Raw genomic sequence first — 16,828 nt, forward strand, 5'->3', positions numbered from 1 at the left:
TCGTTCCTGAGTAAATAAGTACTTGAAGAGACCAGCATGAGCAGTTCGTTTCAGCAAACATGACATTTGCTAGACATGTCTATCACCAGACCAGAAAAAAAACTCTACGATGGGGCACACGTTGTCTGCCATCTTGGTTTGAAGGAGACATTTTGTTTTGCTAGCAGCCTGTACAATTGAACAAAATACTCAGGCCCAAAAGCTAGCTTTCTCTTCACCCCATATAATTTGCCAGGCATGTCTATCCTGAGAATAGAGTTAGCCAGTTTCACTCAGCAACATGACGTTTTGGTAGGAATGTCTATCATGACTCATAATAAATTCGGAAGAAGCCATGCTTGAAAAGACACAAGAAGTCTGTAATTTTGGTTGGGAGAGACTATGTTTGGATCGGTGGCAGCATCTAAAATGTCAATTTTAGTACGTGCCCCGGGCCGCAGAAAAAGGATGGCGTGTTGCAAATTGCCCACGTGCCATAGTTTGCGCACCACCGGTGTAGGAATCAGAATGCAAGAGTTACGAGGTTGGCTTCAGAGTTACGAGGTTGGGGGTTTACAGGTTAGGGGAGGCAGTTGCGTATATGCAAGTGCCATGACAAGACCATGGCGTGACGCAAAGGACACCAAGTCGTAAAGCGGTGAGCCGTAATGTGGAATTTACAGGAGAACATAAAGGTGGCTCATTGGGACAGTGTCATCATGATACTAATGGAGGACATTTTAGAGGCGACTGAAAATGTAGGAGGGGTAGTATGCTTGGCATGAAGGGATGCTTTTGCTCCGCTGCTGCCCCGGTGAACACCATGCCAAGAGCAAATTTGGACAAAGTTTAGAGACTTTTTGTAGACGTCTCCTCATGAGAGACATCGTGAGTGAATTTCATGCTCCTAAATGAAACAGTCTTGAGGGGCTGAAATCTCCGAACACAAGCAAATCACTCATGAAAGCAGCCTCGCTCCAATCACAAATTAAAAAGACGTCGTGCGCATGTGGTGCTCGCTGGCTTGCTATCAGACATTTTTGCCGGTGACGTCAGCATCCCTGAATTCCGATTCCAAAACTGATCAACTGCAGAACAGGAATGCCAGTTGGGGCATTAGTGGGCCCCTCCATCCATTAGCCGTATCGGTCATTTGAAAGGCATTTATCTTGCCTGTCCTCGTGTAATGAACTGTCTGCATCCATCACAAAAAAATGGATCATGACTGACTGATAAGCTTGGCTGAGGATGGCGGCGAGTGGTTGTGGTGGTGGTGGGGTCGCTACACTCACACAACTGGCTCTCGTGGATTCGGTGGGCAATGTGACAGGCGGGTCCAGCCAATTAACATCACGCCTGGCGGTCCAATGACCACGGCGCAACGTATAGGCGTCCCACGCCTTAAATAGTCAGCTCGTGTATTGCATGTGATTCACAAATTCCCGGGGAAAAAAAATCATGCGCTGACATCAACGACGCAGCGCCGCATCGGTGCCGCAGAAAGAGTTTTAAGCGGAGTGGCGCGCCATGTGCGGCTCAGTCCAGCTCCGTATAAAGCCGGCACGCGTAGGACACAAAGAGCGGCAGATTAAATGTAAGGCTGAGCCGCCTTGACTTGCAATAGCTATAAAAGCGTCACGTGATCTCCTGCTGAAAAGCCACCACAACTCATGACCAAAATTTGGCCCCGTCCTTCAGTCCGACAGATGCAGGGAATCGTGTTTTGGCAAGCTCATTTGTTTTCGTATCCAATTCACGGCTGTTTCTTGCAGTCGTTACAAGAGATAAAAAAAAATACTAAAATATATATTTTTCGTTTTTTTCTCATTTACGTTGTTGTTTTATTATTCACAATAAATCAACGAACAAATTACCTCATATCAATTATTAAAAATTTAAACATAATAATTAGCCACTTAAGCATAAGCATTCGCTATATAAATGTAACGAATATTACTTGTGCGAACTTTTACTATCTAGCAGATCAAGCGTCCAGCACAATGTGTTTTCCCACCTTTCCTACTCCTTGTTGAGTCGAACCAGGAAGTGGCCCAGTGTCCCACTTTTTCTTTTTTTTTCTGCGTCTCCTTGTGGCTTCTTGACAGCCCGCTAATGACGCTAACAACCTTTCGTACGCATGCACGCGCACGCACGCACACACACGCACCCACACTCACGCAAGGTCAGCACAAAAAAAGTGCACGATGTCGTCAGTCAAACCTCACCTTGTCTAGTTGCCCCGTTTGCTCGAGCCCACGCTCAGGGGAAGAGCGCTGCCAAGTGGTCGGAAAAAAGTGCGCAGGAAAAAATTCTGCAGAAACTTGCCAAAGTGCAGAAAGACCATTAGATATCAGTGACGTGCGATGAGGTTCATGACTGGGGAGGGACTGACGTCGACCCCGGTAAAAATTGTCCGGCACCTAACCGTGTCACAAAAAAGGTTGGGGAACGCTACTCTAATGTGACCTTTTATTTAATTTGAACTATTTTAATTAAGAGCTCATTAATTAATTAATAATTACAATTAATTAATTACATTAATTAAAATCTTAGCAGTCTTCACACATAAAAACACTCAATAAAGTACATGAAATCAAAAACTTGTTTTCGATCGTGCGTACCACTCAGTTTGCTCCAAAGTTCCGTTGTCCAAATCAAACCTTTTTAACTCTGGAGTTGGTCTTTCTTTACTGATGACCTCCTGCTTCGACCAAAAATACATAATTGAAAATCGTTTGGATATGTATTCCTCCATTGTAAAACGAAATGTAAAAACGGAAGAAAAAAAACGAATGTCAAATGAAACAAATGGACGACTGCTCCTCAGTTGTTCATTGTAAATTTGAACTGGAGATCTCTTATTCTACAGGTAGGCGCATGAAGCATCCCGGGATCACTAGCACCTCACCCCCTGCCATAAGGCTGGAGAACCTTTTTTCGTAGCCTCTTTTCAAAGCACTTTTGTTCATCTAAAGCAGGGGTAGGCAATTCCGGTCCTCGTGGGCCGGTGTCCTGCATGTTTTCTATCTCACCCTGTTGCAACACATCTGATTCAAATGGTCAGATAATTAGCAAGGTCTGTAGAAGCTGGATAGCAATCCTAGAGACCTAGAAAACATGCAGGACACCGGCCCTCGAGGACCGGAACTGCCTACCCCTGATCTAAAGAACCATGACGTTACAGACAGATGACGAAAAACACAAGATATTATATACACCAGTTTCCATCCATCCATCCATCTTCTTCCGCTTATCCGGGGTCGGGTCACGGGGGCAGCAGCTTTAGGAGGGACTCCCAGACCTCCCTCTCCCCAGCCACTTCATCCAGCTCATCCCGGGGGATCCCAAGGCGTTCCCAGGCCAGCCGAGAGACATAGTCCAGGAGGCATCCTGATGAGATGCCCGAGCCACCTCATCTGGCTCCTCTCAACGTGAAGGAGCAGCGGCTCTACTCCGAGTCTCTCCCGGATGACCGAGCTTCTCACCCTATCTCTAAGGGAGAGCCCGGACACCCTGCGGAGGAAACTCATTTCGGCCGCTTGTATCCTGGATCTCGTTCTTTCGGTCACGACCCATAGCTCGTGACCATAGGTGAGGGTAGGAGCGTAGATCGCCCGGTAAATCGAGAGCTTTGCCATTTGGCTCAGCTCTTTCTTCACCACGACGGACCGGTACAGAGTCCGCATTATTGCCGACGCTGCACCGATCCGCCTGTCGATCTCGCGCTCCATCCTGCCCTCATTCGTGAACAAGACCCCAAGATACTTGAACTCCTCCACCTGGGGCAGGATCTCATCCCCGATCCGGAGAGGGCATTCCACCCTTTTCCGACCGAGGACCATGGACTTGGATTTGGAGGTGCTGACCCTCATCCCGACCGCTTCACACTCGGCTGCGAACAGCTCCAGTGAGAGCTGGAGATCACGGACTGAAGAAGCCAACAGCACCACGTCATCTGCAAAAAGCAGTGACGCGATGCTGAGGTCCCCAAACCGGACCCCCTCAACGCCTCGGCTGCGCCTAGAAATTCTGTCCATAAAAATTATCAACAGAATCGGTGACAAAGGGCAGCCTTGGCGGAGTCCAACCCTCACTGGGAACGAATCCGACTTACTGCCGGAAATGCGATACACCAGTTTAACTACGGAAATTAATTAATATAGCCAGTGGCACAGTGTTTGAACGCTTAAAGAGCGACATAAAGACAGAGAGCAGTTCCATCTAACTGCATAGCTTGTCAACATAGGCAGCCGTGTGATTACGCAATTCTCAGAGGAGGCAAGACAGGACGTTGGCTCCTCCGAGCGAATCGTCCGGTTTTAAAAGAACTATAAAAATTCAGCGATTTTGGTTCAAAATGATACCCAAATTATTGAGATTAAAAGGAAAATGACTTTATAATAAAAACAATTGAATTTGTTTTTCCCCTTTTAATGATGGCAGGGGAGGTGTAGCCTCCCTTGCCTCCTCTGACCACACGTCCCTGTCAGATATGGAATGATTGTGAAGACTATGAGTAGTATGACCCCATTTTTGTGCCAAGTTGCTGCATGTAAGAATCCGGAAAAATGTACATTTGATCGCTATCTGCTGTGTTACGTTCCACTTGAAGCAAGAATGCACTTCCTTGATGGGAGGGGGGGCGGTGGGGGTCACGTCTTGAAGACATTCAGCAAGTTGTTGCGGAGCCGGTGGATCCAGTCCAGTCGCTCTGGTTTTTTCGGACAGACAACAAGCATCTGAAAGCTGCGAGAATCATGACTTACAGTAAGGGTCAATTCTTAGTGATGAACATTATCTGTTTTATTGTTTGTCAGATGTTTTGGTCTTCTTGCAGATGCCAAGCGAGCCATGGTGGTCCTCTCCACAGACGATGAGTGGTCCTCTCTGGTGTCCCTGCTCAGGGAGAGCGCGGTGGACAAAGAGTTGACCTCACAGGGATCCAAACAGTTCTGCTTTGAATTGGTTCTGGACAACTGCGTGGTCAGTCTGCACCGTGCCAACATCCCGCAAGACGCCACAGATGAGGTCATCGGCCGGGCCGTGAGCGGACACTTCGAGTCTTGCGCAGACGGGATCGACGCCTTCCTGCTCTTGATTCGGGGTGGACTTTACACAGCGGGGGAAATGCGCCTGGTGAAGCTCCTTCATATTCATTTTGGAGCTGAAGCCATCAAGTACCTGGTAGTGGTCTCTTTGGAAGACGGGAAGACAGTGGACATGCTGGACGACGCCCTACTGGAGCTGATAAACACCTGCGACGGACGCTACTGCCGCCTCACCGCGTCGGCGGCCAGGGAGAAAGTCGGCGCCCTGGTCAGCATGGTGAACTACTTGCTGGCCGAGAACGGCAGCGGCAGCGGCTACACCCGGGCCATGCTGGATGAAGTCAAGCGCAGGAGCACCGAGGACACGGCCACCCAGATGCTGAGACAGAAAGTGCACGAGGCTGGGGAAAAAGCCAAGGCCTGCGGGCAGGTGTCGGCGCAGCGGGAGGAGCGCAGAGTCAAGGAGGTCAAGGAGCTTAGGGCCAAACACGCCGAGGAAAGGCGTCAGGAGGCGACTGAGAGGAGGCGCTACGAGGCCAAGAAGGAGAGCCTGGAAGAGGCTGTGATCAGCCACCAGGCCACCTTGCAACTCCACAACAAGCCCGATGACGGTAGGAACTAATCCAAGAAGATACGACTCATTTTCTTGCCTTGCTAAATAACGACAAAAACAGGAACCCAAAGCGGAATTGTTTTTCAATATTACCTACTAGTCCACTTCAGTCCTCTAGGTGGTAGTCATGCGCATTACATCTTGTTGAGAATGTTCTGCTGCAAGTTATGTGGCAAGTTATGGCAAATTAAACAAGTAGACAAACTAACACAATCGCACAGGAATGAACAACAATAAAACATCTTGATTTTGTTTGTAGACGACCCGAGCAAGCTGTCCGTTGTGCTGCTGGGCTTGTCGGGCAGCGGTAAGACGTCGGCCCTCAACATCATCTCGGCGCAAGCGGGTAACCGCTACCCCGATTCCAGATCAGACCGCGAGACCACCCAGCCCACCCTGGCGTGTGCCTGGCGGGAAATCCGTTGGCCAGGCAGGAGGCTGGTTCTTGTGGACACCCCTGAGCTGTGGGACGAGGACGGCGTTGAGAATCTGGGGATGGTGAAGGACTGCTTGGCTCTGGCGCTCCCAGGGCCTCACGTCTACCTCCTGGTGCTCCAGGTGGGCCGCTTCACCCAGTGCGAAAGCCTGATGCTGGCACACCTGCACAAGGTCTTTGGCAGGGACGCCTCGGAACATGCAATTGTGCTGTTCGTCCACATGGATCAGCAGCAGCCCAAGCGCTCTCAGAGGGTCCACCACTACGTGGCGGGGGCCCACGCGGCACTCCGCGAGCTGCTCCGACGCTGCGGGAGCCGCTACTACGAGCTCAGTCTCGCCGGTCCCCACGACGCTCTGAGTTACCCCCAGGTGAGAGAGCTGATGGTGGGCATAGACAAGCTAGCGGCAGCCCACGGAGGACAGGGACACGTCATCAAGAGGTTCTCAGCACAGGAGCTCCGGGACAGGAAGAAAGTCATGGCGGGCAGCGAGGAAGCAGCCTGGGAGGACAACTTCCTGCTCATAGATTAAGTTGTAGCCATTTTGTGGATTTGATTCGATATGTGTTAGATGTAACTGTTAACAAACAAGACTGGCATGGACGAGACAATTTGAGAGTCTTTTGTGTCATTGACATTTAATTGCTGCATTTTCTCTTCTGCTCGTGCTGCAACGACGAGACAACGTGAAAACATCAAGTGCTGCTAATTACGTGAGCGTTAGTATTGCAGGGTCAGGTGTCGGCCCAAGGCGCATGATGCCATCAATCCACTCACTGTAGTGCGAGATGATAGTGTAGATGCCCGGTTTTCTGATCTGGCCGCACTTTTTGCCACCGTTGGACGTGATGCCGACCACTACGCCGTTGTAGAGCAGAGGACCACCGGAGTCTCCCTAAAAACATGTGGCAAAAATCAATTCAAAAGTGAAGAGGTTGGACTTTTTTGGGAGGCGGGGGTTAAGTTGGGCTCTTTGTTTTCAAACAATGACTTGTCAAGCAACTGTCATAAACCGTGAAAATGAGGAATTCCAAGCACGAGAGCCGATTTTTATCTTAATCCAGTTTGTCCGTCCACTCACGTCACAGGAGTCCTTCATCTTGTGCGGCTGGTCACAAGGGTCCGGGCACAGCTTGTGAGCGCATATCATGTTGGCAGTGAACTTTCTGCCAAAGTAGTCGCTCCGTTGGCAGCGGGTGGAGCTCACCACCTGGATGAGCGCCTCCTGCAGCGTGTCAGGTCTGGAGCCCAGGTTATCCAGGGAGCCCCAACCGGCTGTATCCACCTCGGCGTCCGTGCCAGGGTTGATGCCGCCGGCTCGCAGGAAGGCCACCGACTTGACCGCCTCAGAAGCGTTGAACGGGCGGTCCAGCTAGGGTAAAAAAAACTCGGTTGGACCATCATGAGAGGGGATTTTCCAGAAGGCGGGCTTACTTTGATGAGAGCGATGTCGTTGTCGTAGTTATCCGGGTTGAACTGAGGGTGATTGTGGAGCTCCAGGATCTCAAACGTCTGTTTGGTGTCCTCAGCTTGACTCAGGGAGTGAACGCCTAGGACAACCTTTCTGCCGTTGGCCCTGTTCAGATGAGGATCCAGCAATCCCAAAATAAAAATTTAAAATTAAATAAAATAAATAAATGGATAAATTAATCAAAGAATTATTTTATGAAGAAATAAATACAATTCATAAAGTCCTCCATTTTTCTTTGACTATGCCCATTTCTAAACGTCGGTATTGTGATATTACTGGAAATATTGGCAGCCGATCTCGTGGGTTCTTTTCAACTTTAAAGAAGCTGCAGAGTCTCACCCTGTGGGCAGACAGTGCACAGCCGTCATCACCCACTGGTCGGCCACAGCGAAGCCTCCGCATTCGTGCTTCATCCCGTCTCCCTCAGCCACTTGGATGGACGCCATGTAAGGCCGAGAGTGGGCCGCTGCCTCCCTGCCCCCGATGATGCACTCCCCTGAATGCAGAGAACACACGTCAGCCCAACGTCCAAAGAACGACACGTCCATCTGCACCTTGGTCGACTCACCGAGCGAGAAGAGCCCCACCAAAAAGATCCCCGCAGTCGCCAGCGTCTTGTTGCCCAGCATGGTGGAGCTTCAACTTACAAATGTTCACAGCTGGGATGTTTTAGAGGCTTTCTGGGAGGACGGGGGAGTTTGTTCTCCTCCTCTTGTCCCTTTCCGGGAATACAAAGAGAAAAACAGGAAGCAAGCCATAACTCAACTCGAGAATCACGTAACCAACAGAATGGCAAAAAATTTATTTCCGCGTTTTGACAAGAAACTTTGGCCAATTGTCGTCGTCCCTCACATTTGGCAGACGTTCCATGTCACTATCAGCCAACCATGAAGTACTTCAAGACCCAAGAAACAGACAATTTAGTTTTTCTGGACAGGAAGTCGAGGAGCACTAAGAGATGTGACCATGTCCACAGAGTAGCAAAAGAAGTGTAACAGTACGGACTGTCCCAGCATATCTTCGGGCCCAAAGCCAGTTGAACATCTCAGGGCTTCCTCAAGTGGGAGTTTTCAAGCAGCACAGGATGAGAGATAGCTCCAAATATTGACACTTTGGGGCTGCTCACTTTTGTTGCCAGTGCTTTAAGTAAATTTGAGCCTTTGGAAGTCCCACAAATCTTACATAACATTAGACTGCCCTCTGTGGGCTGGAATAAGAACAACATGTGAAAAAACAGCATTTAATTCAACTGACAGATAAAAAAATCAACTAACAGACCTGAGCATTGACAAATGATGTTGTTTTCATTTTGTACGCGCGTGTGCGTGTGTTCAACGTGTGTGGTCTAGCATCAAGTCGCTATTAGAAGTGCTTAACGCCCGATGGCTTCATTGCAGGCTCTCTCTTCTTCTCGCTGTTTTTCTGTCGATTCCACCGTCCCATGTCATGTTCAGACGAGTCAGACAGTGGTAACCACACACACACGCACGCACACGCACGCACACACACACACACACACACACACACACACGCACACACTCACGCACGAACGCGCGCACACACGCACGCGCGCAATCAGGTAAGCGTATAAGGCGCGGTCTCACCGTGAGCTGTGATTGGCCCTCAGGTGGCGGCACCAGGTACATGACAAAAAGAGCAGGTGCTGCTGACAGCAGCTCGGCGGATGCGTCCGGGCAACGCGGCGTCACTGTGCTGCAAACTTTAGTGACATCACGGCAAAGTATTTTGCAAAACTTTGATAAAAAAAAAAAAAAAAAACTCAAATAGACACTGAAAGTGACGTCTTCTCTTTTCTCAAGGAAATGTGCAATTATACAAAACTGACAATGTCATGTTGCATCAGTGAGTTTTCGCCACAAGCAGGCAGCAAGAATCTCGGCTTTCAGGTGTTGTTCCAAAGTAGAAATCTGTATCCCATGCCGCGGGAGCGCGCACGTCTTGAGTGGAAAGTGGACACCGATGCCATACAGCAGACAGTACCAGCTTAATGTTTTCAATAAAATCATGAAGAACACACGTCTGCGTCAGTCAACTTCCATTTTTAGAAAGGGTTTATTTTATTTTATTTCTTTAAGTTCATTTGTGTTCTGCCGTTGACGTGAGGTGCGTTCAAAGACCAATCGTACAGTCGGAACACTAAATTACTTCACCAAAAACCAATGATAATTACGTGAGCTCTTTGCATAAACCTCAATGCAAAGGAGCTCCACTTTTTTTTTTTTATATATTACAAAGGGGACTATCATTACGATCATCATTAATCAATTTTTATTATTATTCACGTATTTTCAAAGCAACTTAATATTTTTGTATTTATTAATTTGAGTTAGAAATGACAATGCTTAATAATTAAATGCTGACACAACGACAATGTTCATTTATGAAAAAGCCACACAAGTTTTGTGATGAAATCAATAATAACGAGAATGATTTGAATGAATTGATTTGAATGAGGACGGGCGGATCGGTGGGGCACTGGGTAGCACGTCCGCCTCACAGTTAGGAGGGTGCGGGTTCGTTTCCACCTCCGGCCCTCCCTGTGTGGAGTTAGCATGTTCTCCCCCGTGTCCGCGTGGGTTTTCTCCGGGCACTCCGGTTTCCTCCCACATCCCAATAAACATGCTTGGTAGGCCGAATGAAGACTCTAAATTGTCACTAGGTATGAGTGCAAATGGTTGTTCGTCTCTGTGTGCCCTGCCATTGGCTGGCAACCAATTCAGGGTGTCCCCCGCCTACTGCCCAATGACGACTGGGATAGCCTCCAGCACGCCCGCGACCCCGTGGGGACTAAGCGGTTCAGAAAATGGATGGATGATTTGAATGAATGATTGAGAAGTTCTGAAGGCTTCTTTTGTCCCAAGCAAAGTTACAGGTGGTGGGGAGGGTGGCTAAAAATTGTAACAGGAACTCTGTTAGAATGTCATTATCTGACCTTTTCACTGTCTTCTTTGTCTTTCATGTTGATGCATAGTGTATGTAGAGGTTTTCTTAAGTAAAGAAAATCCCAAGTGAATCAAATCTTTTTGGAAGTTTATAACGGTATGAGTAGCCGACATTTAAAAAGCCAATGTTATTTATGACAAGAGGTTATGCTGTATGCATTTACAATTCATATGTGAATTCAAAACTAATGTAAATGGCATTGCTTTTGCAGATGTCAGCAGCTCGCGTTCAAAAATCGCCATGGCTACTATAAGAAAAAACCCCGAGATCAAACAGTAAGTATAGATAACAAATTTGAGATTTTCTGATGGCATGGCAAAGATGTTATTTCAATTTTTTACCCATGTAGTGATTTATGACTCCAGATTCAGCTCGAGGAGTGGCACGTGAAAAGGTAGGTTTTTATCTGCTGATGTCATTAAAATGTGCACCTAACTATGTTTTACGCTTAACAGGGCTTGGAACTCAAAGGCAAAGCACTTCAAAAGTTAAAATTGTGTTATGTCATGTGATTAACAGCAGTTAATGGGTGAGTTGTCAAATAAGACATGCTCTTTTTCCCCTTTAACGACACAGACTACAAGCTTGGAGAAAAGAGGAGCATCTGTATTAAAAACTGACCAGACTCCACATGGTACAGATTGATTATAGAATTATTCTTGATTGTAGAACTAATCACAACTTCCTTGGGTTATCTTTGGAAATTGATGTTATTGGTGGTTTGAATATACTTATGTATGCGTAGCTACTGTCGAGCATATTCAAAAAGTGTATGTTGTGATTGCAATCTTCAATACCGAACTTGCATTTATGACATGTCAGCAATTTTATTTCTACACAGCACTATTTTAAAATAACGTGATTGGATATGTACAACAGCCAAATTAAATTGCACCACATTCAAAGGAACAGACAGAATGCCATCATTTTTTTCAAATAGGGCAAATTTTATAATTGGAAAATGGTTTATTTAAATCTTGCAGCTAACATTTATTTCATTCTTCAACAGCTAGGAAGTGGTTCCTAAAATGACTTAAAATGTTGCTTTTATGATGGCTACTACCCATGACAGGGAAAAGTAAGAAAGTGTTGTTGTTTTTTTTTGTAGGCATTAATAATTTTAAAAGAGGTCATATCTGCAGTAATTTAAGTGAGTATTTTATTTCTAATTCTGTTTATTCTCAGAGTTTCTGAAGGTCATCATGGAGCCCCTTCTGGCAATCCCTGGGCTGAGGAGTCTCTGCTCTCGTTCATAATAGGATGTGGAGAATGGAGGGTTGCCCATGACTGATCTGGAGACCTTTGACATGATGTCCAAGGAAATAAATGACAAGCAGGATGCAAGACTGAATGACAGAATGATTAAGCTTGGAATTGGTTTGTCAAACTTTTGGATGTTGTGGTCCCCCCTTCACGGTTGTAAACTGTTGTAGGCCTCTACACAAATGACAATGTTCAATATGCGTGGCGGTGGGACTCATGCAAAGAGGGTGTTCAAGAAGACTGCTCTGTTAGTGCTGGTAAATGAAAAATGTTTATGTTCGAAATGTGCAACTGATATGACATACATCAACCAGAAATTACACAATTGCTTTGCAGAAAAATTCCGAACATGCGGCCTATTTGGTGTGCCAATTCCGTCACGAAAGCGCTCAGACTATTTATGTGCACACGTAGACACGCGTAAGTGCCGACAGAAAAACGATGGGGCTTTTTTTTCACCACCTCACTTGTTGACAAATGTCAGACGTCGTCTTTGACTTGCTCTGTCTGGAAGTTAAGTCAATAATCCACAAGACAACCTTTTATTGAGGGAGGTGTACAAAACATTCAGGTTATTTTGTGGGTTATTCATTCGTGTTTTCTTCATTTTAGTAAGAACAGCGGCCTGCTTCTTTTTACACTTGTCTGACAGATACGAGCCATTTAAAAATGACTTTAAATGTTTCTTTTATGATGGCTACAATTGTGCCCCGGAGCACATTGTTTCTGGATCCATCACTTCCCATGTGGGAGGAAAAAAAAATTGGATTCAAAATTACGCTAAATGCACTTGGAAACTCTTTGAAGCGCCACTAAGTGAGATGTTGAGCAGCATTTAAGCTTCATTACACACGTCCATTAATCATAAGTCATAAAAAAGGGCGTATGAGCGAGCGAGTGGGTGAGGGAGGAGAAGAAAAATGGACGTTTTCCTCCTCCAGTGGAAGAAGAAGAAGCCCGGAGGAGGAAAAGCCCTCACAAGTGGAGTCTCCGTCAGACGAGGCGTTCAGGACCTCTGATTAAACTGAGGAATTAGCAACGTTGCCGCCCCTTGGGTTCCTCTCGTATTTTTGTTCTGATTCCAGCGACGGGCCCCATCTTGCCTGACTTTTAAGGCGTAATTGACACCTTGAGTGTAATTTCATGGTTTCACTCCACCTGCCTTTTGATGTCTGCTTCGTGTGTTGTCTCGTGGCTGCGAGGCCGACTTGTTCCAGGAGGTGCATGCTGGGAAGTTTTCTTCACTGGAGTCTGCGTACATGGCAAAGACAGCTACGAATGTGCCTGAGCATTTACAGTCAACAAATTAAACTAACATACATATGTCAATATAAATCAATCATCATGGGCAAAAATTCACAGCAGTTGCTTTTTGTAAGAAGAATTTGATTGATTGAGTCATCTTCAGTAAAAACTAGGCTTCCAGTTTTTACTTTACACTTTGTTGACACTCATGACGATAAGCAGTACAAAAGATGAATAAATGAATGTTTACACTTTGCTCTGTCATCAAGTCGTCAGTAATGGAAATATTACATAACAGACTGTTCACTCTGAACATTATTGGACACAAACAATACTATCAGCTAGCATACAAGCCTAACGAATACCCTAGCGCTAAGCTAGCACAAGATGAGGCGACATCACACGTGAGCATGACATTACGCAAATGCTCTCAAATGAACCTTTTAGCATTTAAATTTATAGTCTGACAAAAAGCAGTTGGATTGCACACGATTCGACTGTAAAAATGTCGGCCAGTGCAGAGAAAATGTGCTCACACAGTGTGAGGTGACGGCACCAATTGAGGAAGGCTTCCTCTTCCTGTTTCAAGTGTTAGCAATGTGTTGACAGGCAAATGACACCGCGCTGCAGCATGAATCACCGCAAACAAGACACCCTTTGCTGTAATTACCCACCGGTACGTCGCTCTATCACAGGTTCCCATTAGTTGCCGTTTCGGGCGCACCCCACACACGATTTTTTATTTTTGAGATTCTGCTATTTGGCACAATAAAACTAGAAGAACTGAATTTTTGGACGATTATATATCAACTGGCTGATGAATTGGTCGGGCCGTTCTTGTTTTTTTTAGGCGGGTGTTGGGTCAAGATGCGCACCAAAACTGATTAAAGGATTGTCTGATTCAGAATTTTTGTTTATAATGTGTGCAAGAAGAGGAGGTGCGCCAAGTCTGTCGGAATGTTTGAAAGGTTGATCTGGAGAAATCTGGACAGCCTCAGCCTTTCAAAGAGAATCAGATGAGTCAGAAGCAGGGACGAGAAGGGGGATGTTGGCGGGCTGGTGCACGGCCCAATGAGTATTGGTCATCTCGAGTTCAGGGCCGTCCCCCCTGCTGGGTGCCCTGACCCCGGCCCGCTTGGCCGCCCTCGGCAGCGTTCCAGTTTTCTGTCCAAACGAGCTGCAGAGGAAGCGCACCCTCCCACCCCCATCCTCCCCCACCACCATTGCTGGCCTGCCGCGAAGCTGACAGAGCGTCACGGTTGGCCTTAGATTGCACCTGCACTAAAGGGGTGGTGGCGGGTTACCGTTTTCCAGCTTGGACAAGGCAACCCGCAAATTGCTGCAAAGAAAGTAACTGTTAAAAGGCAAATTAGGGCTACAAAGTCCCCTTTCACAGTGCCCATCAAAGCCAATATCGCGAAATGGGAGGGGACGTGAAAATTTCCCATGTGAAAAGTTCTAGTGGGAAACCGGGATGGGGTGAGGGATAAAAAACCATCCTGAATGACATTGTCCATCTGTGGTTCGAATTGTTCTTGTCCTACTGTAACCTCAGGGTACTGAACCCAGATGAACCCCCAAAACCAATAAGCCCCTCCCCATGTGCTGACGTGAAGCTGTTCAGTACGTCGCCCGACTGGTAACCCCACAGCACTACCCCCAATCACCCTGTTCCCACTTTACCACGGAGGCTGCTTTCACCCTCTGGATGAACTTTTCCCCGAGACCCGAGCTCAAAGGGGTCTGGATTAGAGCCTGGACGGAGAAAGCGTGTGCGTGCGTGTGTGTGTGTGTGTGTTAGCAATTATCCCCATAGTGACACACTGCTGGACTTTTCTGCCCCCACAGTGCCATTTGTAGGTTACGATGTCCATTCAAAGAAAAATCTGCCCCCTAAGCCAGTTTGACATTAAATTGGGTAGATTTGTCTGTGATGAATAAACCCACAAAAAGTCTCCAAGAGCCATGCCTGAATGGAATCAAGAAGTCTGGACTTTGGGTTTGAAGGTTTGCTTTAGGCTAGGGTGCACCTCCTCCAAGTAAACAAATTTTTTTCTCCAAAATCCAGCCCACAAAGCGAGTTTGGTGTTGCAACATGAAATTTGGTAGACATGTTGAGGAGACTTCACAGTGCTTAAAAGCCTCAAGAAGTCATGCCCCAAAAGGTACCGGAAGTCCACCTTTTGGTTTGAAATAGGTTTCTCAGTCCCACAATGCACCGCAACACCATGAAGGCAGGGAGGGGGGGGGTCGTATCCGAGGGGCTCCTTCGGTTGTGTGTTGTCGCCGAGCGAGGCGCAAAGTCATATTTTTGTCAAAGCAAGATGACTGCACTGAGGGTGTTACAGTTTGTTTTCTTGTTTCCTGGGGGGCAGCAAGTACGGGCTTGCCTCAACTTGACCCCCGAGCGGATACCCCCCATTTCTGTTTACCTCCATCAAGCAGGCCACCCCGCCGCCCCTGCAACCTTGTCCTTCTACGAGACCAGACCTGGGCGTGGACAGCCCGACCAACAACAGTCCCGCTCACACACAATGGCCACGTCCATGTCGATTAACGCGGAGGGGGGGCTAATAGCTTATTACGCAGCGTAAAGTGACAGTGTGATCTAGAGGCCCCAATTAACACACCGATTTGTGTGTGTGCGTGCGCACGCATATGTGTGCGTGTGTCCATGTGTGTGTGTGTGCGGTGGGATGGTCAGGCAGGGGGTGCGCCCATGAGGCCAACGACGCGCATTCCACCGCGACGGGATGTGGGGCTCACACCCCACAAGATTTGAGAGTCCGCCCACCCACTGGCTGTTGGGAAACACGTCAGGAACAAACCCCAAACACGCCTCGTTACGCGCTAACCGTGCTGTTTACTTGTTGGCGCAAGCGCGTGCGCAACGCTGCGGTTGTACTTTACTGTAAATAGTCGGACGGTGTGTCTGGCACAAAGGGATTGATGGACAACACTCTTGATTCTTTTATACTTTGGTTTGTTTATTTATGTTTGAATTCTGGTGTTTTTCTCTGATCTGGATTTGAAACCACGTGTCCTGCCAATGGCTAATTATGTAGAATAAACGTAACCCCCAACGCTCACATACAAAATTAATTTACAAAGACAAAAACATTAAATGTAGAGAATAAATAATTTTCAGACCGATTCCCCGATTTCCCACAGCCCATTGTTGGGAATCACGTGCGTGGCTTCCAAAAATCCGGAAAAAAGGTCAGTTGCACTCCGAGGTGAAGGCGGGAGCGCGCAGGAAGCGTCTTGACGGGGCGGGCGAATCAGGGAAGGATTTGATCCAGCACGGCTCAATTAAGTGGCTCCAGCCGTCGTGCGGAGCCGGCGAATTGGAGCCGGGTCATCTCCGGGTGAAGGTGTTATTCATTATTTTTCCGCCTGTCGGATCTCATGAGCAACAGCGGGAGACGGTGGCGGCGCGGCGGCCGGGGAGCAAAAGGGCTCGCCGCTCGGGCTACGTCAAGCGCGCTCAAAGCTTCTGCGCCGGCCGGGGGGGATTATGATCAACAAAGCGTGTCTCGCACCTGCAGCCGCTCGCACAATGGAAATCAGCGGCCGCGCACACACAGACGCGAGACTTGACCAACTGGAGGCCCTCCGCCATGACGTGGATGACATTAACCCGTTGCGAGGCGCTTCTTCCGGTGTTCCAGAGGGTTCAATTTTGGGGCCCCTGTTGTTTTCATTGTTCCGTGTTCCATTTTAAGAAAGCTACGTGTGATACATTCAGATCTACATATGTCCTGGAGAGCAAAAAGGACACATTAAAGCTGCTTTTGTTCTTTTTGGT

General features: G+C 47.5%; 2 protein-coding genes across 3 annotated transcripts; one reads left to right on the top strand and one right to left on the bottom strand.

The window, feature by feature from the left end:
- Positions 1-4,696: 4,696 nt before the first annotated feature.
- On the top strand, positions 4,697-6,688 carry LOC147045580 (uncharacterized). Its single transcript, XM_085932712.1, has 3 exons — positions 4,697-4,746; positions 4,817-5,638; positions 5,900-6,688. Exons 1-3 carry the CDS (start codon positions 4,737-4,739, stop codon positions 6,607-6,609), a joined length of 1,542 nt encoding a protein of 513 aa, XP_085788838.1. The 5' UTR covers positions 4,697-4,736; the 3' UTR covers positions 6,610-6,688.
- A 15-nt stretch (positions 6,689-6,703) lies between these two features.
- cfd (complement factor D (adipsin)) lies at positions 6,704-9,339 on the bottom strand. Of its 2 annotated transcripts, none has more exons than XM_085932715.1 (6): positions 9,153-9,339; positions 8,117-8,266; positions 7,888-8,044; positions 7,512-7,653; positions 7,159-7,449; positions 6,704-6,972 (listed from the first exon to the last, which is right to left on the bottom strand). In XM_085932715.1, the coding sequence occupies exons 2-6, from the start codon at positions 8,175-8,177 to the stop codon at positions 6,787-6,789; spliced, it is 837 nt and encodes a 278-aa protein (XP_085788841.1). In that variant the 5' UTR covers positions 8,178-8,266; positions 9,153-9,339; the 3' UTR covers positions 6,704-6,786. The 2 variants fall into 2 exon arrangements, with proteins under 2 accessions (XP_085788841.1, XP_085788840.1); XM_085932714.1 differs by lacking the exon at positions 9,153-9,339 and adding an exon at positions 8,827-9,032.
- Between the last annotated feature and the right edge of the window lie 7,489 nt (positions 9,340-16,828).

Source organism: Syngnathus leptorhynchus, chromosome 15, assembly GCF_054491065.1.
Source record: "Syngnathus leptorhynchus isolate UIUO chromosome 15, UIUO_Slep, whole genome shotgun sequence".
NCBI classification, from domain to species: domain Eukaryota; kingdom Metazoa; phylum Chordata; class Actinopteri; order Syngnathiformes; family Syngnathidae; genus Syngnathus; species Syngnathus leptorhynchus.